General features: G+C 36.8%; 1 protein-coding gene across 3 annotated transcripts in view; it reads right to left on the bottom strand.

The window, feature by feature from the left end:
• The window catches only part of LOC127435782 (endoglin-like), a 64,125-nt gene that overhangs the window by 9,981 nt on the left and 39,516 nt on the right, over positions 1-14,628 (bottom strand). For all 3 annotated transcript variants that reach the window (XM_051689478.1, XM_051689488.1, XM_051689495.1), the window contains 7 exons: positions 10,968-11,142; positions 10,651-10,816; positions 8,794-8,893; positions 8,521-8,707; positions 6,638-6,789; positions 4,161-4,382; positions 3,989-4,055 (listed from right to left, as the gene is read on the bottom strand). In XM_051689478.1, coding sequence (XP_051545438.1) covers positions 3,989-4,055; positions 4,161-4,382; positions 6,638-6,789; positions 8,521-8,707; positions 8,794-8,893; positions 10,651-10,816; positions 10,968-11,142 — 1,069 coding nt within the window. The remainder of the gene's footprint in view (positions 1-3,988; positions 4,056-4,160; positions 4,383-6,637; positions 6,790-8,520; positions 8,708-8,793; positions 8,894-10,650; positions 10,817-10,967; positions 11,143-14,628) is intronic.

The raw sequence follows: 14,628 nt of genomic DNA, 5'->3' as shown, positions 1-14,628 counted from the left end.
AGTGGAAATTACAACTACACTACACCATCAAGTTCAACTAAAGAGTTTTTACATTTACATTTATGCATTTGACAGACACTTTTATCCAAAGTGACTTACAGTGCACTTATTACAGGGACAATCGCCCTGGAGCAACCTGGAGTTAAGTGTCTTGCTAGCGTCAAGGACACAATGGTGGTGGCTGTGGGGATTGAACCAGCAACCTTCTGATTACCAGTTATGTGCTTTAGCCCACTACTCCACCACCACTCCAGTTTTTGTTTTTCCTTTTTTGTGTGTGTACACCAGAGTTTGTGAAGTGACTGTGTCCCATTGCTGACCAAACCAGTGTGTTTTCTGGACAACAAAACATGCTTTCATAGGTGGAAGTGAAATAATCAAATTAGTTACTAATCAATTCTTGATCAAATGGTGGTGAGGACCTTCATAAGTGGCCATAAATACAACTTTGATCTTATGAGTGTAGGTATGTATTCTTATGTAAAATGTGATTGTATCACACGTACATGTACTTACATTTACATTTATGTACTACACATTATTCCTATTGGAGTGGTGGTGGTGTAGTGGACTAAAGCACTGAATTGATACGTGGGAGGTTGTTGGTTCAATCCCCACAGCCACCACCATTGTGTTCTTGAGCAAGGCACTTAGCTCCAGGGGGACTGTCCCTGTAATCAGGGCACTGTAAGTTGCTTTGGATAAAAGCATCTGCCAAATGCATAAATGTAAATTTATGCATTTGGCAGACACTTTTATCCAAAGCGACTTAGAGTGCACTTGTTACAGGGACAATCCCCCTGGAGCAACCTGGAGTTAAGTGCCTTGCTCAAGGACACAATGGTGATGGCTGTGGGGATTGAATCTGCAACCTTTTACTTTAGATTACCAGTACTTTTGTTTGCATAGACACTTAAACGTATAATATTGACGTTTTGACAGCATCTACAACGTAAATCATTTTACGAATGAACAACTTTAGTTACAAACAAATGTTCATGAATCCTTATTGAATCCAAGATTTTATTGTATTTATAATCAATAAGATTAGTTAAATGTTCAATGACATCCCATTTATTTAATGCAGATGACACCTAATTTGAAACGATTTCATTCTGTTCTGTGTGATTTTTGGTGCCCTATTTAACTCATTTCAAAGGATTATATCACTTTAACTGAAACTAAACTTTAAAATATTCAAATTAATAAAAAACATCTGTAATCGTTTAATCATCACTTAAATGGATGACTTGGACCGAATAATTAAGAAAAGAAGCCACTTAGTGCCCAGCCTATAGATGGGAACTCCTTCAATACTGTTTAAAAAGCATCCCAGTTTGATACCTCAAGAAGTTGGTTGAGAAAATGCCAAGAGTACATTTCTGCAAAATGTAAGCAAAGGGTGGCCACTTTGAAGATGCTGTAATATAACACAGTTTTGATTTATTTTGGATTTTTATAGTCCCAACATAATTTCCATATTTCCATTTCTATTATTCCATAGTTGTGATGACATTACTATTAATATATAATTATATATTATATTATATTTTATTTTATTTTATTATATATTAATAAATAATAAAAAATGAGTAAGTGACCCTAAACTTTTGAACGGTAGTGTGTGTGTGTGTGTGTGTGTGTGTATATGTATATATATATATATATATATATATATATATATGCTGTCAATTGTTATGACCCCAGTCTAGGGCTAAGGTGTGACATAAATTAAGATTGCTCAACACCAGTTTTCTGTTAATAATATTCTGATTAATATCAATAACTTCACCTGCTTGGCCAATTAACAGTTGAAATGCAGTCTTCAAAAAATGACTATAAAATAAACCACAAAATGACCATAAAATGATCATAAAAGTATTTAATAAAAATATAAAAATATTTTAATTAAACTTATGTCACTACGTAGTTATCTGTCTATCACGTTTTGGTAACACTTTACAATACGGTTGTATTCGTTAACATTCGTTAACAACATTAGTTAACATGAACTAACAATGAACAATATTTTCACAGCACTTATTAATTTTAGTTAATGTTAATTTCTACATACACTAATGCATTTTTAATATAAAAAATTGTATATGTTAACATTAGTTAATACAATATGAACTAACATGAAAAACAAAGAAATTTTTTTTTGAAGTTAACATTACCCTGTATATCCAGACAAGCAGGGTAGTCGAGTGCACTTTCAGTGTTTTCTGGATCGCAGTGGTGGAGTGAGACTGTAATTTTTGGCATGTTTGCACTGTTAACCTATTTACTTTAGAGAATTGGGTGCTAATAAACAACGCTATCAGCAAGCACAATTTATTCTCTGTGAATTCCCCCAAAATTTTCCAGTCTCTACATCAAATATTGCACCTAACTGTCAAACTGTCGTCTATTATCCCATCATCTATGAATCAACAGGAGTGCAGGAAATAATAACGTGTGGACCGAGACTGAGCTGAGCACGTCGAGAGCGGAATATAATGGTGTTCAGCTCTGGATGGCACGAGGAATGCACACTCTGTTCCTGACTCATCTGCCCGGGGACCATCTTCCCCTATTAAGAACAACACCTTCCCTTCTTTGTGTGCGCCTGACAATAGCGACCCAGGCCGATGTTTGGAGGGCTGCACATACCAGACCTCGGACACAATAAATCCCCCACTGGCTCATTATTTCTGATTGCAGCCACAAGGTCAGCGAGCAGTCCTTCCTATAAACAGCCTCCCGTCCCACTCTTCCTCATATCCTGACCTCATCTACATAACAACTGATACCGTCAACTGAAGGTGGGGCGACACCAGCTCTAGCTCCACCGGAATAGCACAAATTTTTGCTGAGACGAGATGGGTGTTGTTTGAATTTGGGACAATATTGTGTCTTCCTATTGTTGCCAACTTTAATGAATGGAGATTTTATTTCCTATATGTTTCCAAATTAGAACTCAAGGTTATCGAACATAACAGGGTTAAAGGTCTTGTGTTGCTGACTGTCATAAAGTTTCCTTCCAACATTCAAGTTTCGGTCATACAAATGTATGTATATCAGTAACCCTTTAATGCATTATGTACATTTATTACACAGAGAAAACAGCATGTTTTGACCAAAATTACATTATCTTCAGCAAGCTGACTAACATGACAAAAGTTCCACAAGGAATATGCAACAATGAATCTGGTCCATTTTTCTGACAACAAAACACTTAAATGTGACACAACTAATTTAAATGACATGTACATTTAATTTTCTACCATTAACTCTGTATTATACATACATCAGCCACAACATTAAAACCAACTGCCTAATATTGTGTAGGTCCCCCTCATGCCGCCAAAACAGCGGCAACCCGCATCTCAGAATAGCATTCAGAGATGCTTTTCTTCTCACCACAATTGTACAGAGCGGTTATCTGAGTTACCGTAGACTCTGTCTGGCTGTTTGTTGGTGCCAGACAGGCTGGTTAAGTATTTCTGTAATTGCTGATCTCCTGGGATTTTCACACACAACAGTTTCTAGAATTTACTCAGAATGGTGCCAAAAACATCCAGTGAGCAGCAGTTCTGTGGAACGGAAATATCTTGTTGATGAGAGAGGTCAACAGAGAATGGCCAGACTGGTTCAAACTGACAAAGTCTACGGTAACTCAGATAACCACTCTGTACAATTGTGGTGAGAAGAATATCATCTCTGAATGCTATTATGAGATGCTGGTTAGTGCTGTTTTGGCGACACGCGGGGAACCTACACAATATTAGGCAGGTGGTTTTAATGTTGTGACTGATCGGTGTATATCGACATAATTTCGGCCATCAGCCACCCTGCTCTGTAGACATACAGTATCCCCTACTGGTTGACCTTTAGTTATGATATGCAACCAAATTGAGCAATCTGCAATCTGCTTTCCATTTTTTGCTGTGCTTGCATATTATTGCAGTAGAGTAATATTGTATGTAGCTCTTGTAGTTGTACTCACTTGTGCTTGGTATATAAGACTTGATGACCTGCAAGTTCCTCTTGACACTTGTTTCTTTCTGACAAAACTGAAAACACAAAAGAGAACAACACAAGATGATTTTGCAAATAAAGTAATACATGGATTTCTACAGACATTTTATTGACAGTGTGGAGAACAGATCTGCACAAACCCCGATCCCATCGTAACAGAGCTGAACTGCACACTCCAGTTCCCACGAGGTGGATGGAAGTTCTTGAAGCAGCTCAAAGGAGAAACTAAGTCTCTTGGGACAGTCTTTTTTGACACATGTCTCCACTTTAAAAGGCATGTTCCTCTCCAGTGCCATAGAGCGCACTCGACAGCTGATCACTTTAATGCTGAAGTAAATCCCTCCATACGTTTGATAAGAGATCTGGTTAAAGAGAAAGGAAAGTGAGTTATTCCATGTCAAACCAACCAAATTTTTACCAAATTTTTTATTTTGTTAAAATTTTTCTGAAGGAAGGTAAACATAAATCAAAACGTATCCCATTATTTTGTTAAGGGTGGTCATAATGATAATTTCCGCCAATGATTTTGGAGCAAAACTACAGGTAAAGAAAAAACGTAGAAATGTGGCAGCAGCATTATTTTATTTTTACACAAAGATAGGTAGAACTGAAGAGCCACGTGTCAGATATTCTTTGTAATCAGTGGCAGATTTAGGCATGGGCAACATGGGCAGTTGCCCAGGGCGGCATCTTGCGGGGGGGTGGGGGGGGGTTCACGAGGCACCATACAATCCCCCAGTCAACAACTTTATGGGGCGTATTGAAGCGGGTTTCGCCCAGGGCGCCATACAAGCTAGAACTGCTACTGTTTGTAATAATGTATTTTTGGACAATTGTTTTTTTGTGAATACATAAAGGTACATTTCTAGACATAATTGCTCTTTAGAGCTTTGTTTTGTTGGACAAGAAAAAACAGCTTCATACCATGTGCCACACATTTGGTTATTAACCATTGAAAATGGGTCAAATTGAACAATTTACGGATGGAGCCACATTAAGAGCCCCATACATTTGGGGTTTAACCATGTAGAGCCTTAACAATAAACAAGCAAAAAGAAAAGTTTGTTTTGAATCAGAATCTAAAAGGATATAAAGATATCTTGAATATTTCAGGAGTTACAGGCACTCCAACTTTGGAAAAGAACATAAAGTGTTTTTTGGCATGAGTGATGGGAAGTCCGATTCATTTCTGCAAACCGGTTTTTAATATAACTAGTCATAAGCGTTGTGGCAGGGTAAGCAAGAGACAGATACAGTGGGTGTGGCATCAAGCATCGGAGAGGTGTTTATTGGAAATACTAATAAACATAAAATATAAAAAATGGGGAAAATAATGTGTCCATGAGGGAAAGTTCAAAATAAAGGGGAATCTGGTATCCTCGCGATGTGATGCGGCTTTGTGAGGGAAGGAAGGGGTAATGTCAACAGGAATGGTCCAAGACATGGGCGGGTTCTGATGGCCAAATGCACTCCCCTCCGTGGTCCGTGGCGTGAGAGGTCTTCCTAGGTGTGCTCACAATCCCTGGTGTCGCATCTAATTCGCATCGGGTGGCCGAGGGTGTGGGTCCGACACACATCTTATTCGGCCAGTACCCTCCCCGCTCTCCTCCTGGACAAGCAAGGATGCCAGTGTGTGCACACATGGAGAACAGAAGCCAGCTCCCCAAGAAGAGGCACCCTCTGTATTTATTTGGCAGCGATGACGAGGCTAAACACACATCAGGTGTGCCTTGTTCCCTCCTGCTGCCCAAACGAGGCTTATTAACTATGCGCCTCTTCTCTCTCCTGCCCACACCCGTTGTGAGCTTGGCTGAAGGATGGCAATGATGATGAGAGGGCGGGCCAGGTTGTTCCGCCTCAAATATTTCCACTGTTTTGTTTGTTTTTGAATAAACGCACATTTAGTCCCAGGCTTGTTCAAGTCCTCAGTACATGCATGCTCATTCTGGTATTGGCTCTTTCAACGGTTTTTGGTTCTTTTTTTATTCATACTCAGTCTTACACGACCGAAAACGCTGACATCTGCTTCAGCGTGTAGGTTTGATTTGTTCATTTCGAATAGGTTCTTTGGTTCAATAACCGGTCTAGTAACTTAAGAACCTCCTAGCTTGTATGAGTCCAACTCGTTCATTTCAAACTCTTGTCTCAGGCTACTAGTCGTCTGGATTTAATTTTGTTTTATTATGTTGTTGCTGATACATAGGTTAATGAAATTCCGATTTCTTGAAAATGTCCAAACAAACATCTGTAGGTTCATAACCCAACTCGTTTGATATAGCCAACTCACACTAATCCGTAAGATTTCTCCATGAGACTGTGTTGCAAAGACCAAGCTGCAAAAAATCTTGTTCAGAAATCTTCATGGTTATGACATCACAACCATGAGCTCATTAACATTCGATCATCCGCATGTACATATCAACATCTATCATGCAATATATTTGTATCCAGAGGTTAGCCAATTATAACAGAGGTAATTTACATGTAGAAGTCTTAAGGGTACAGTAGCGAAAACAGTCTGTTAAACTGTATGAGTCAGGGAGAGTGCAGAAAATGGTCATTTACTAAACTAAATTATGTCTGTTGGTGAAACTTGACATTATAAAAAGACATCTACCTCTGCATAGACCATCTTGTCACTGTAAACTTTGCTGCTGGGATCCAGAGGTGATTTATAGTCTGGAGACAAGAACAGCTGCATCTGAATAGGAACCGATGAAGAACTGGGAGCTGAGGTGGTGTCCTCAATTTCTGATACTATTGATGGATCTAAAGAGAAATGCAGAAAGAGATAGAAAGAAAAAAAAAGAGTATTTACAGGGACTGGTTTACCCAAAAATGAAAATTTCTGTCATCATTTACTCACCGCCCCAAGCAGAGTATGCCTTTCTTTCTTCTATGGAACAATAAACGAGATTTTTAATTTTTAATAATGTCTAAAGCACCAATAATGACCAAAAAGCACCATAAAAAGTACTCCTTGAATCTACTAACTGAAGTCGTTCTTTACTAAAAAAATCTTCCCCATCGCTGAAGTTCTTAAATCCCATTGAATTTGCAAATGGTTTTAAAAGACAAGTGATGCCATGTTTGACGTCAATGATGAGTGTCTCATCTTTGACATCATACCTAGAACAATGCACCTTAGCTCATCATATTTGAATCGAATGAGATTTGAGCGCTATAGTGGAGGCGAAGATGTTTCCGTGAATAAAAACTTGAATTTGTGTCTGTTCCTCACACAAAGCTATCGTATGACATATGGGCCATTTTTATGGTGTTTTTATGGTGTTATTTTCAAACCTCAACAGCAGCAGTGTCTGTTATGATAAAGAGCAGTTTAGACATTCTTATAAATGTCTTCGTGTTCCACGAGGGAAAGTAATTCTAAATTAAAACTACTTGAGGGTGAGCAAATGAAAACAGAATGTTAATAGTTGAGCGTACTTAAACTACTTTAAAGAAATGTAAACCTCTTTTAAAAACTGTATTATTGTGTCTTCAAAGGATACTGCAACACCTTTCCATAATTGAAAAGCAATGATGTTCAGCTTAAGGCATAAAGAATGGGAAAAGTAAACTCAATAATGTGATATGAAGGATTGTTCTGCTGTGAGCGGTTGAAGGTGCATATCAGAGTTGCTGCAGCGGCACTATTTATAAATATGAAAGACCTGCTGCAACTTATAAACTTACAGCAAGCCTATCTTTTCATGCATGTTAAGAAGCACTCGACAGAGAGACCTTAAAGGCTCAAACATCCTATATGCAAGTACGTGAATGCAGACGCACCTTGCTACACAAGCTCGATTTCACGCGTCGTTGCGTTGTGAAATGTGTGCTCAATTCATAACACAACGCAAGTTGTCATAACCAAGTTCATGCTGCATTCTCAGCGTTGCCGCAAGGGGCGCTAGAGCGGATTTTCTTCTTTCAATCAACAACTATCATGGCGGACTCGGGCAACAATTTGAAATTTTTTCGAAAAATATATACGACTTTTTGTCCCCAGTGCATTCAAACAAACTTGTTTTTTCTCCATGTCTCTCCCCACTCCTCAACTATCGACTCATCTACCACATCTGGGCTGCATCCGAAAACGTAGGCAGCTGACTTGCTGCCTAATCAGTTAATGGCTTAACTGACTGTTGTTTTGAATGAATGGAACTCTTAAGGAAACTGGTCTCCGAACAGTTTGAAAAGCATCTTATTTTCATTCTGCCTCCGTATACAGCCTCCGAAGGAACAATTTCCTGGTTTTGGACGTAGCACCGGTTTCGAAGTCACGCCTAAAAAATCTATTGCCCTCTCGTGGTCTGAGGATTGTAACCAGCAGAGCAACTCAAGAGCGCACGTAATGTATGTACAGTACAACAGGACCATGCATTGGCCATGCGCTGGCCAAGCCCTCATGTCTGAGTTTGCGTACTTGCATGAGGTATGTTTCGGCCTTAAAAGTGTCCTGTGAGGAAACTGTGCAGTGCAAGAGAAGAACATCACCTGCATGGCTCATGTTACTTCCAATCCTCAGATGGACTGCAGAGATGTTCAGACGGATCTCAGAGTAACTGGTGACTGATCTGCTGTTGAAGTATGAAAAGACCTTCTGCATGATGTCTGCAGCATCATCTGAGATCGCAGTCGTCCGATTCATCGTCAGGTTATTAAAGAATACATGATTATTAGACTGTAAGAAAGAAAGACAGAAAGAATTTCAGTATTTCAGTATTCATAATCAATTTAGATCAAACATTATTCTACAGTAATTCTCACCAGTAATTTGATGTCATAATTTGCATGGATTGTCCACTGAGTGTGTGGTGGACCTCTCAAGAGCACTTTAGAGTCTGGTGGCAAATGCACAGACACGTGCCTGAAAGAAAATATATTTTATATAATAAAATATACATTAACCATAGGCAGAAGGTGAACAAACTGCAGGGTAAAGCATGGTGTGTAGCAAAAAAATAATTTTTTAGCAAGTATTTGTTTTCCAGTAAATTTCAAAACCTTCTTTAAAATTATTATTTGATGAAATTAGTTGATAAGCAAAATTACATCAGATATGTTGTCTCATGTTCAGTGATATCTATGAAAATTTGGAAACGTTTATGCTTATAACAAGTAAAAAAAAACTACTTGCCAATAAAGACATTTTTTTTTTCTTGTTTCAAGTTTATTTATTTTTTCCTGAAAGTAAGACTTAAAATCTAATGTAATTTATGCTTCTCAAGTATTTTTTTTTTTCTTGTGCTAAGGATGTTTAGTTATTTTTACCGGAAAATACAACAAAAATACTCTGTAAAAAATGTATTTTATTTATTTATTTATTTTTTGTGAGGTGTATGCCACTTACCTTAGAGGTTAGAAAAAACATAAGTGAAATAATAATAATAAAAAATAAGTAAATAAAAAACATTTAAAATACAATAATAAATAAAAATGTATTTAATGTAAAAATACAATTATTAAAGTTATTATTATTAAACCATTATTATTGTTGTTAATATTATTATTTATTAATACTACTACTACTACTACTACTACTAATAATAATAATAATAATAATAATAATAATAATAATAATAATAACAATAACAAATATTATTATAATAATTAGTAGTAGTAGTAGTAGTATTGTTATTGTTATCATTATTATTATTATTATTCAAATTATTTAATATAAAAATAAAATAATAAATAAATTAAAACATTTAAATTACATTTGCCATCTGAAACCATCCATGAAATACAGAATATTGTTCAAATTGCAGGTACCTTACCTGCCTGCTTTATTGAATCATCATAACTGCAAACTTGAATAATAAGTAATAAGCAGTAAACCACAGTAAAATGAAATCTTGCGAGCAGGGCTGTGTATTCTGTTGCTCTCGTGCAGTCTCATGAACACGCACAGGAGAGCAACAGTCGGTCAACACTTTCACTATATAATTAATTTGATTTTGGATTGTTTCTCACCAAACCTTATCGTATGCTTTCAGAACAAGACATGAGTCGCATACAGTCATTTATTAGGCTTCTGAATTATACTTTTGCATCCTTTTTGAATCTTAAAGAGGTGGTCACCATGAACTGCCATTTTATGATATCACTGAGCAACATTTTGTTCACATTTTCTCCCACAATTGGTGTTAAAAAAGAGAGAGAACGTCATATTGGGTTATAACAACACAGGGTGAGTAAACAATGACTGAATTTTCATTTTTGGATGAACTATCCCTTTAACCTTAAATGTAGTCCAACATTCATATTCTTTTGTTTAAGTAAGCAGTACAAAATATAGCATGCTAACTTCTGGAACAGCTTGCTTACAATTTCAGCAAATGTCTTACATTAAAGTCAAAACTGCTCAAAATGACTTTCTCCTCTTTAAAATCTGAGTACTTGTTTTAAGAAATCATCCCAAATGTATTTTGTCTTGTTCAATTGGCAGTTTTTTTCACTTGTTATAAGCATAAATCTCGCTAAATGTATTTTTGGTTTCGAACAAACATTTTATTTACAGTGTAATGAAGAAATCTATAATGTAAATAGTCATAAAAAAATCAATCCCACATGTGCTATCAAATAACCGGTAATATATGGTGCCTGATGTTACATGTTAAATACCTTATTCTGATATCATCTGGAATATTGATAATGTGCACTTCTTCTCCAGAATCCTCCACATAACATGATTTCAGATCGTTAGATGATGTATCCACGTCCAGCTCAATCAAGTCTTTTTCTGCTGCCAGCTCCGACTTCAGCTCACAACTGGAGGGTAGATGTGAACCTAGAAATATGCCAGTGTTTCACACTTCAAGTACAATTTTGAAGTACTTTATATACTGTATGTGATAATGTACATTAGGAGTCAAATATACCAATGCAAAAAAAAGGTGAAAACCAAGCTGCTGACATTTGTATTTAGAGAATGATCGTACCCTTCATGCCTGTGAAAGTGATGGTTTTGGGGTCTCGCACAGTGGTAAAGGATGTGACTCCTCTAAACTCATCTGTTGCCCATTGCAGAAGTTCAGCATCTCCCTTTGTGGACGGGGCAACCTGTGTCTGTACAGGACCTCTTGGGAGAAAATTTACTGAAGTTCCATTTGTAACCTGAAATATGGATGGAAAGAGTTTCCTTTTAGGATACAATCAATGAGACTCAAGTTCAAGCGAGTCACCTCATTCGCAAACAGTGTGGAAACCAACCCCGTCTGTCTGTTTAATCTACCCAGACGAGCGTATGAAAGGAATGTTTATTATAGTAAAATGTCTATCAGCGGGATTACACAACCACATTGTCTTTCATCTGCTTCCTGTCGGAAGAAATATTTAAAATGCTGCACTATTTCTATGTCACCAATCAAAGAAGCAAACTAGTGACATTGAGCATTTTGACTCATTCGTATGTACAGATGGTCCAATTTCCTTGCTTCTTTTGAAGCACACATGATGCTTCAATCTTCAATTCAATTCTTCTTTGGAAGATTAACTTTTGAGCGGTCTTACACTTTTGGACCCCACTGTATATGACATCAAAGCAACAATATCTGTGAAATATTTATGAAGTATGATTTATGGCCAGAACTTGCACTATTATAAGTAAACAAATTCTGTGAAGGCCCTACATTTGAGGTTGCTCCTGCTGTTTAAAATTATCCCATCATTATAACTAGAGGTCGACCGATAGTGGATTTTGCCGATACCGATAACTAAGGTATTGGAAATGGCCAGTAACCGATTAATCAGCCAATAGTTTTAAAAATCGATTTATAGTATATATATATATATATCGTAGCACAACATAGATGATACAAGAGTCCAAAATGAATAAAATCCCAGATGCAGTTTATTGTGCAACCAAAATCCCAATAATAACCAAAAAAAAAAAAATAATAATAATAAAGATTTGGTGCATAATGAGGGATTTTTAAATATAAACAAGCCCAAAACACTCAAGGGATGAGTATTTTGATATTTTTATTATTCTTCACAAGATATGCAGTTGGAGACACTATGAAAAAAAATTTTCCCCGATAACCGATAGTTCCAAAATGCAACTATCGGCACTGATTAATCGGTAAAACAGAAATATCAGTCTACATCTAATTAGGACTAGATTGATTGCATGAAAATTTTTAAATACTGCAACATACAGAGAACCTCCTCTGAGATTCTATACCAAGAAGAGAACTGGTCAACAGACCTCAAGAGCAGCCAGTAGTCTTTGTGGAAGGAAGACCTCTGGTTAATTAGTTTGATGTGTAGTGGGATTAGATGGATGGAAACACAGAGACAGGAAGCTTTGTAGACAAGAACTAATAAAAAAACACAATGGAGCGACAGGGGGAGTCAAAGGAAATGTAAACTGATGGCCATTTGTCTAAGATGGGTGATGTGGCACATCAAAACCTCAGGAAGCTGTTTGACCAACAACAACCAGATAATCAGAAGATTCCTTCCCAGTGTCTGATTCACCCTGTAAGAGCAGCCAAATGTGGCTCACCCCACTGCCTCTACTCTCAGTCCAGACCATTATCACCTCCTTTAAGAGCAATGATGAAATGAAGGTGTACACTTAGTGGCCACTTTATTAGGTACATCTACGCCCAAGGGTGCTCAATCATGTTCCCGGAGACCTACCTTCCTGCAAAGTTTATCTCCAACTCTAATCAAACACACCTGAACCAGCTAGTCAACTTTTTTGTGCAGTGCAGTGCTGGGGTCCTGCAGGCCCAGGATTGAGAACCACTTCCTGGTTGTATCATTTAAACACTGTGTTTATTGTGTTTATTTAAAGTCCGACAGAAACTCTACACCAACCCCTAAAGCTAACCCTAACTCTACCCCTAAACCTACAGATTTATCACATTGTGAAACTGTTGTGCATACTGTTAAAGCACTCCGAATAATCCATTACTGGAATCACTGGTCTATTACTAACTCAAGAAGAAGAAATATTGAACAATTCTGTATTTTCTGTTAGATGTATGACATGAACATCCGTTGATCACTGCACTGCATTTGAAATGATATTGAAACCTGGTGCCAGGGTCCAAAATGAATACATGTCAAGGGCTAAATTACGCTAAATTGGTTCCTGGTGTGCAAAAAAAAAAAAAAAGATTCAAACCATTTGGCTGATAACTTCATTAGGAACTGCAACAACTGCAACTGTAATGCATGAATTAAATCTCAAGAATCTCAAGTCTGACACTCACATGACTCACATGAAAAACATGATGTTTAATAGTGTTTTATGTCGATACAAAAAACTAAGGTGGTGGAAAAAGCAGACAATTTATTAATGCACTTTATTTTTTTATCGATTTATAAAAAATAAAAAAAAAACTTTCATAGTCTTTCCTTACTACAAAGGGCACAGACATTGAGGGAAAATGAATTACAATATGAATAAAATCCCAAAAGCAGTTTATTGTGCAACCAAAATCCCAGAAATAACCAGAAAAAAATATGATTTGATGTATAACGCAGGACTTTTAACTATTAACAAGCCCGAAATACACCAGAGTCTTGGCTCCGTCACAGTTCTCTATATGTAAGTATTTATCAAATGAAGCTTTTTATAGCCTATATATTCATCAGATGAAGAGTTTTTATATATACACTACCGGTCAAATGTTTTGAAACACTTACTCATTCTTTATTATAATTTTTTTCACATTTTAGAATAATAGTAAAGTCATTAAAACTATGGAATAACATAAATGGAACTATGGGAATTATGTTGTGACTAAACAAAATCCAAAATAAATCAAAACTGTGTTATATTTTAGCATCTTCAATGTACTCACCCTTTGCCTAGAATTTGCAGACATGTACTCTTGACATTTTCTCAACCATATTCTTGAGGTATCACCCTGGGATGCTTTTTAAACAGTATTGAAGGAGTTCCCATCTATGTTGGGCACTTATTGGCTGCTTTTCTTTATTATTTGGTCCATTTTTTCTTTATTACATTTTAGATTTATAATGAAATAAATTAATATGGTGGCACAATTATATTTTTTCATAAGAAACATTTCGGTCAAGTGTTTCAAAACTTTTGACCGGTAGTGTGTATATATATATATATATATATATATGGCTGTCTATTTAACGCTTTAATTTTGTGCGATTAATTATATAAAAAATAACGTGTAAAAAAAAAAAAAAAACACACAATTAATCCTTCTATCTGAGCAATTCAAGCTTGAAGGACCACCTATTTTCTCCAGGGGGCAGTAAGTGAAACTTCAGCTGTTTGGGCAATGCACTTACACAGAGAACAAACCACACTCACCGACAGCAGACAACACAGTATGAGAATATGTTCTTACGTTCAAACACAGCTTGATGGAGCGCAAATACAAACGCAGGGATGTCAAGGCATGTTTTTCTAAGCTTCAAACTGTTTAACTTGACACAGTGACCTAAAAACGTCCTGGTTACTTTCGTAACCTCCGTTCCCTGATGGAGGGAACGAGACGTTGTGTTGTCGATGTAGTGACACTAGGGGTTGCTCTTGGGAGCCCCAGACACCTCTGATCTTTGAGAAACGGCCAATGGGAATTGGCGAGTGGAATTTGCATGTCACTC

The sequence above is a fragment of the Myxocyprinus asiaticus genome, chromosome 4, assembly GCF_019703515.2.
Source record: "Myxocyprinus asiaticus isolate MX2 ecotype Aquarium Trade chromosome 4, UBuf_Myxa_2, whole genome shotgun sequence".
Lineage (NCBI taxonomy): Eukaryota > Metazoa > Chordata > Actinopteri > Cypriniformes > Catostomidae > Myxocyprinus > Myxocyprinus asiaticus.
The sequence above is the reverse complement of the archived record's forward strand: the minus strand, read 5'-3'. Positions and strand labels throughout refer to the sequence as shown.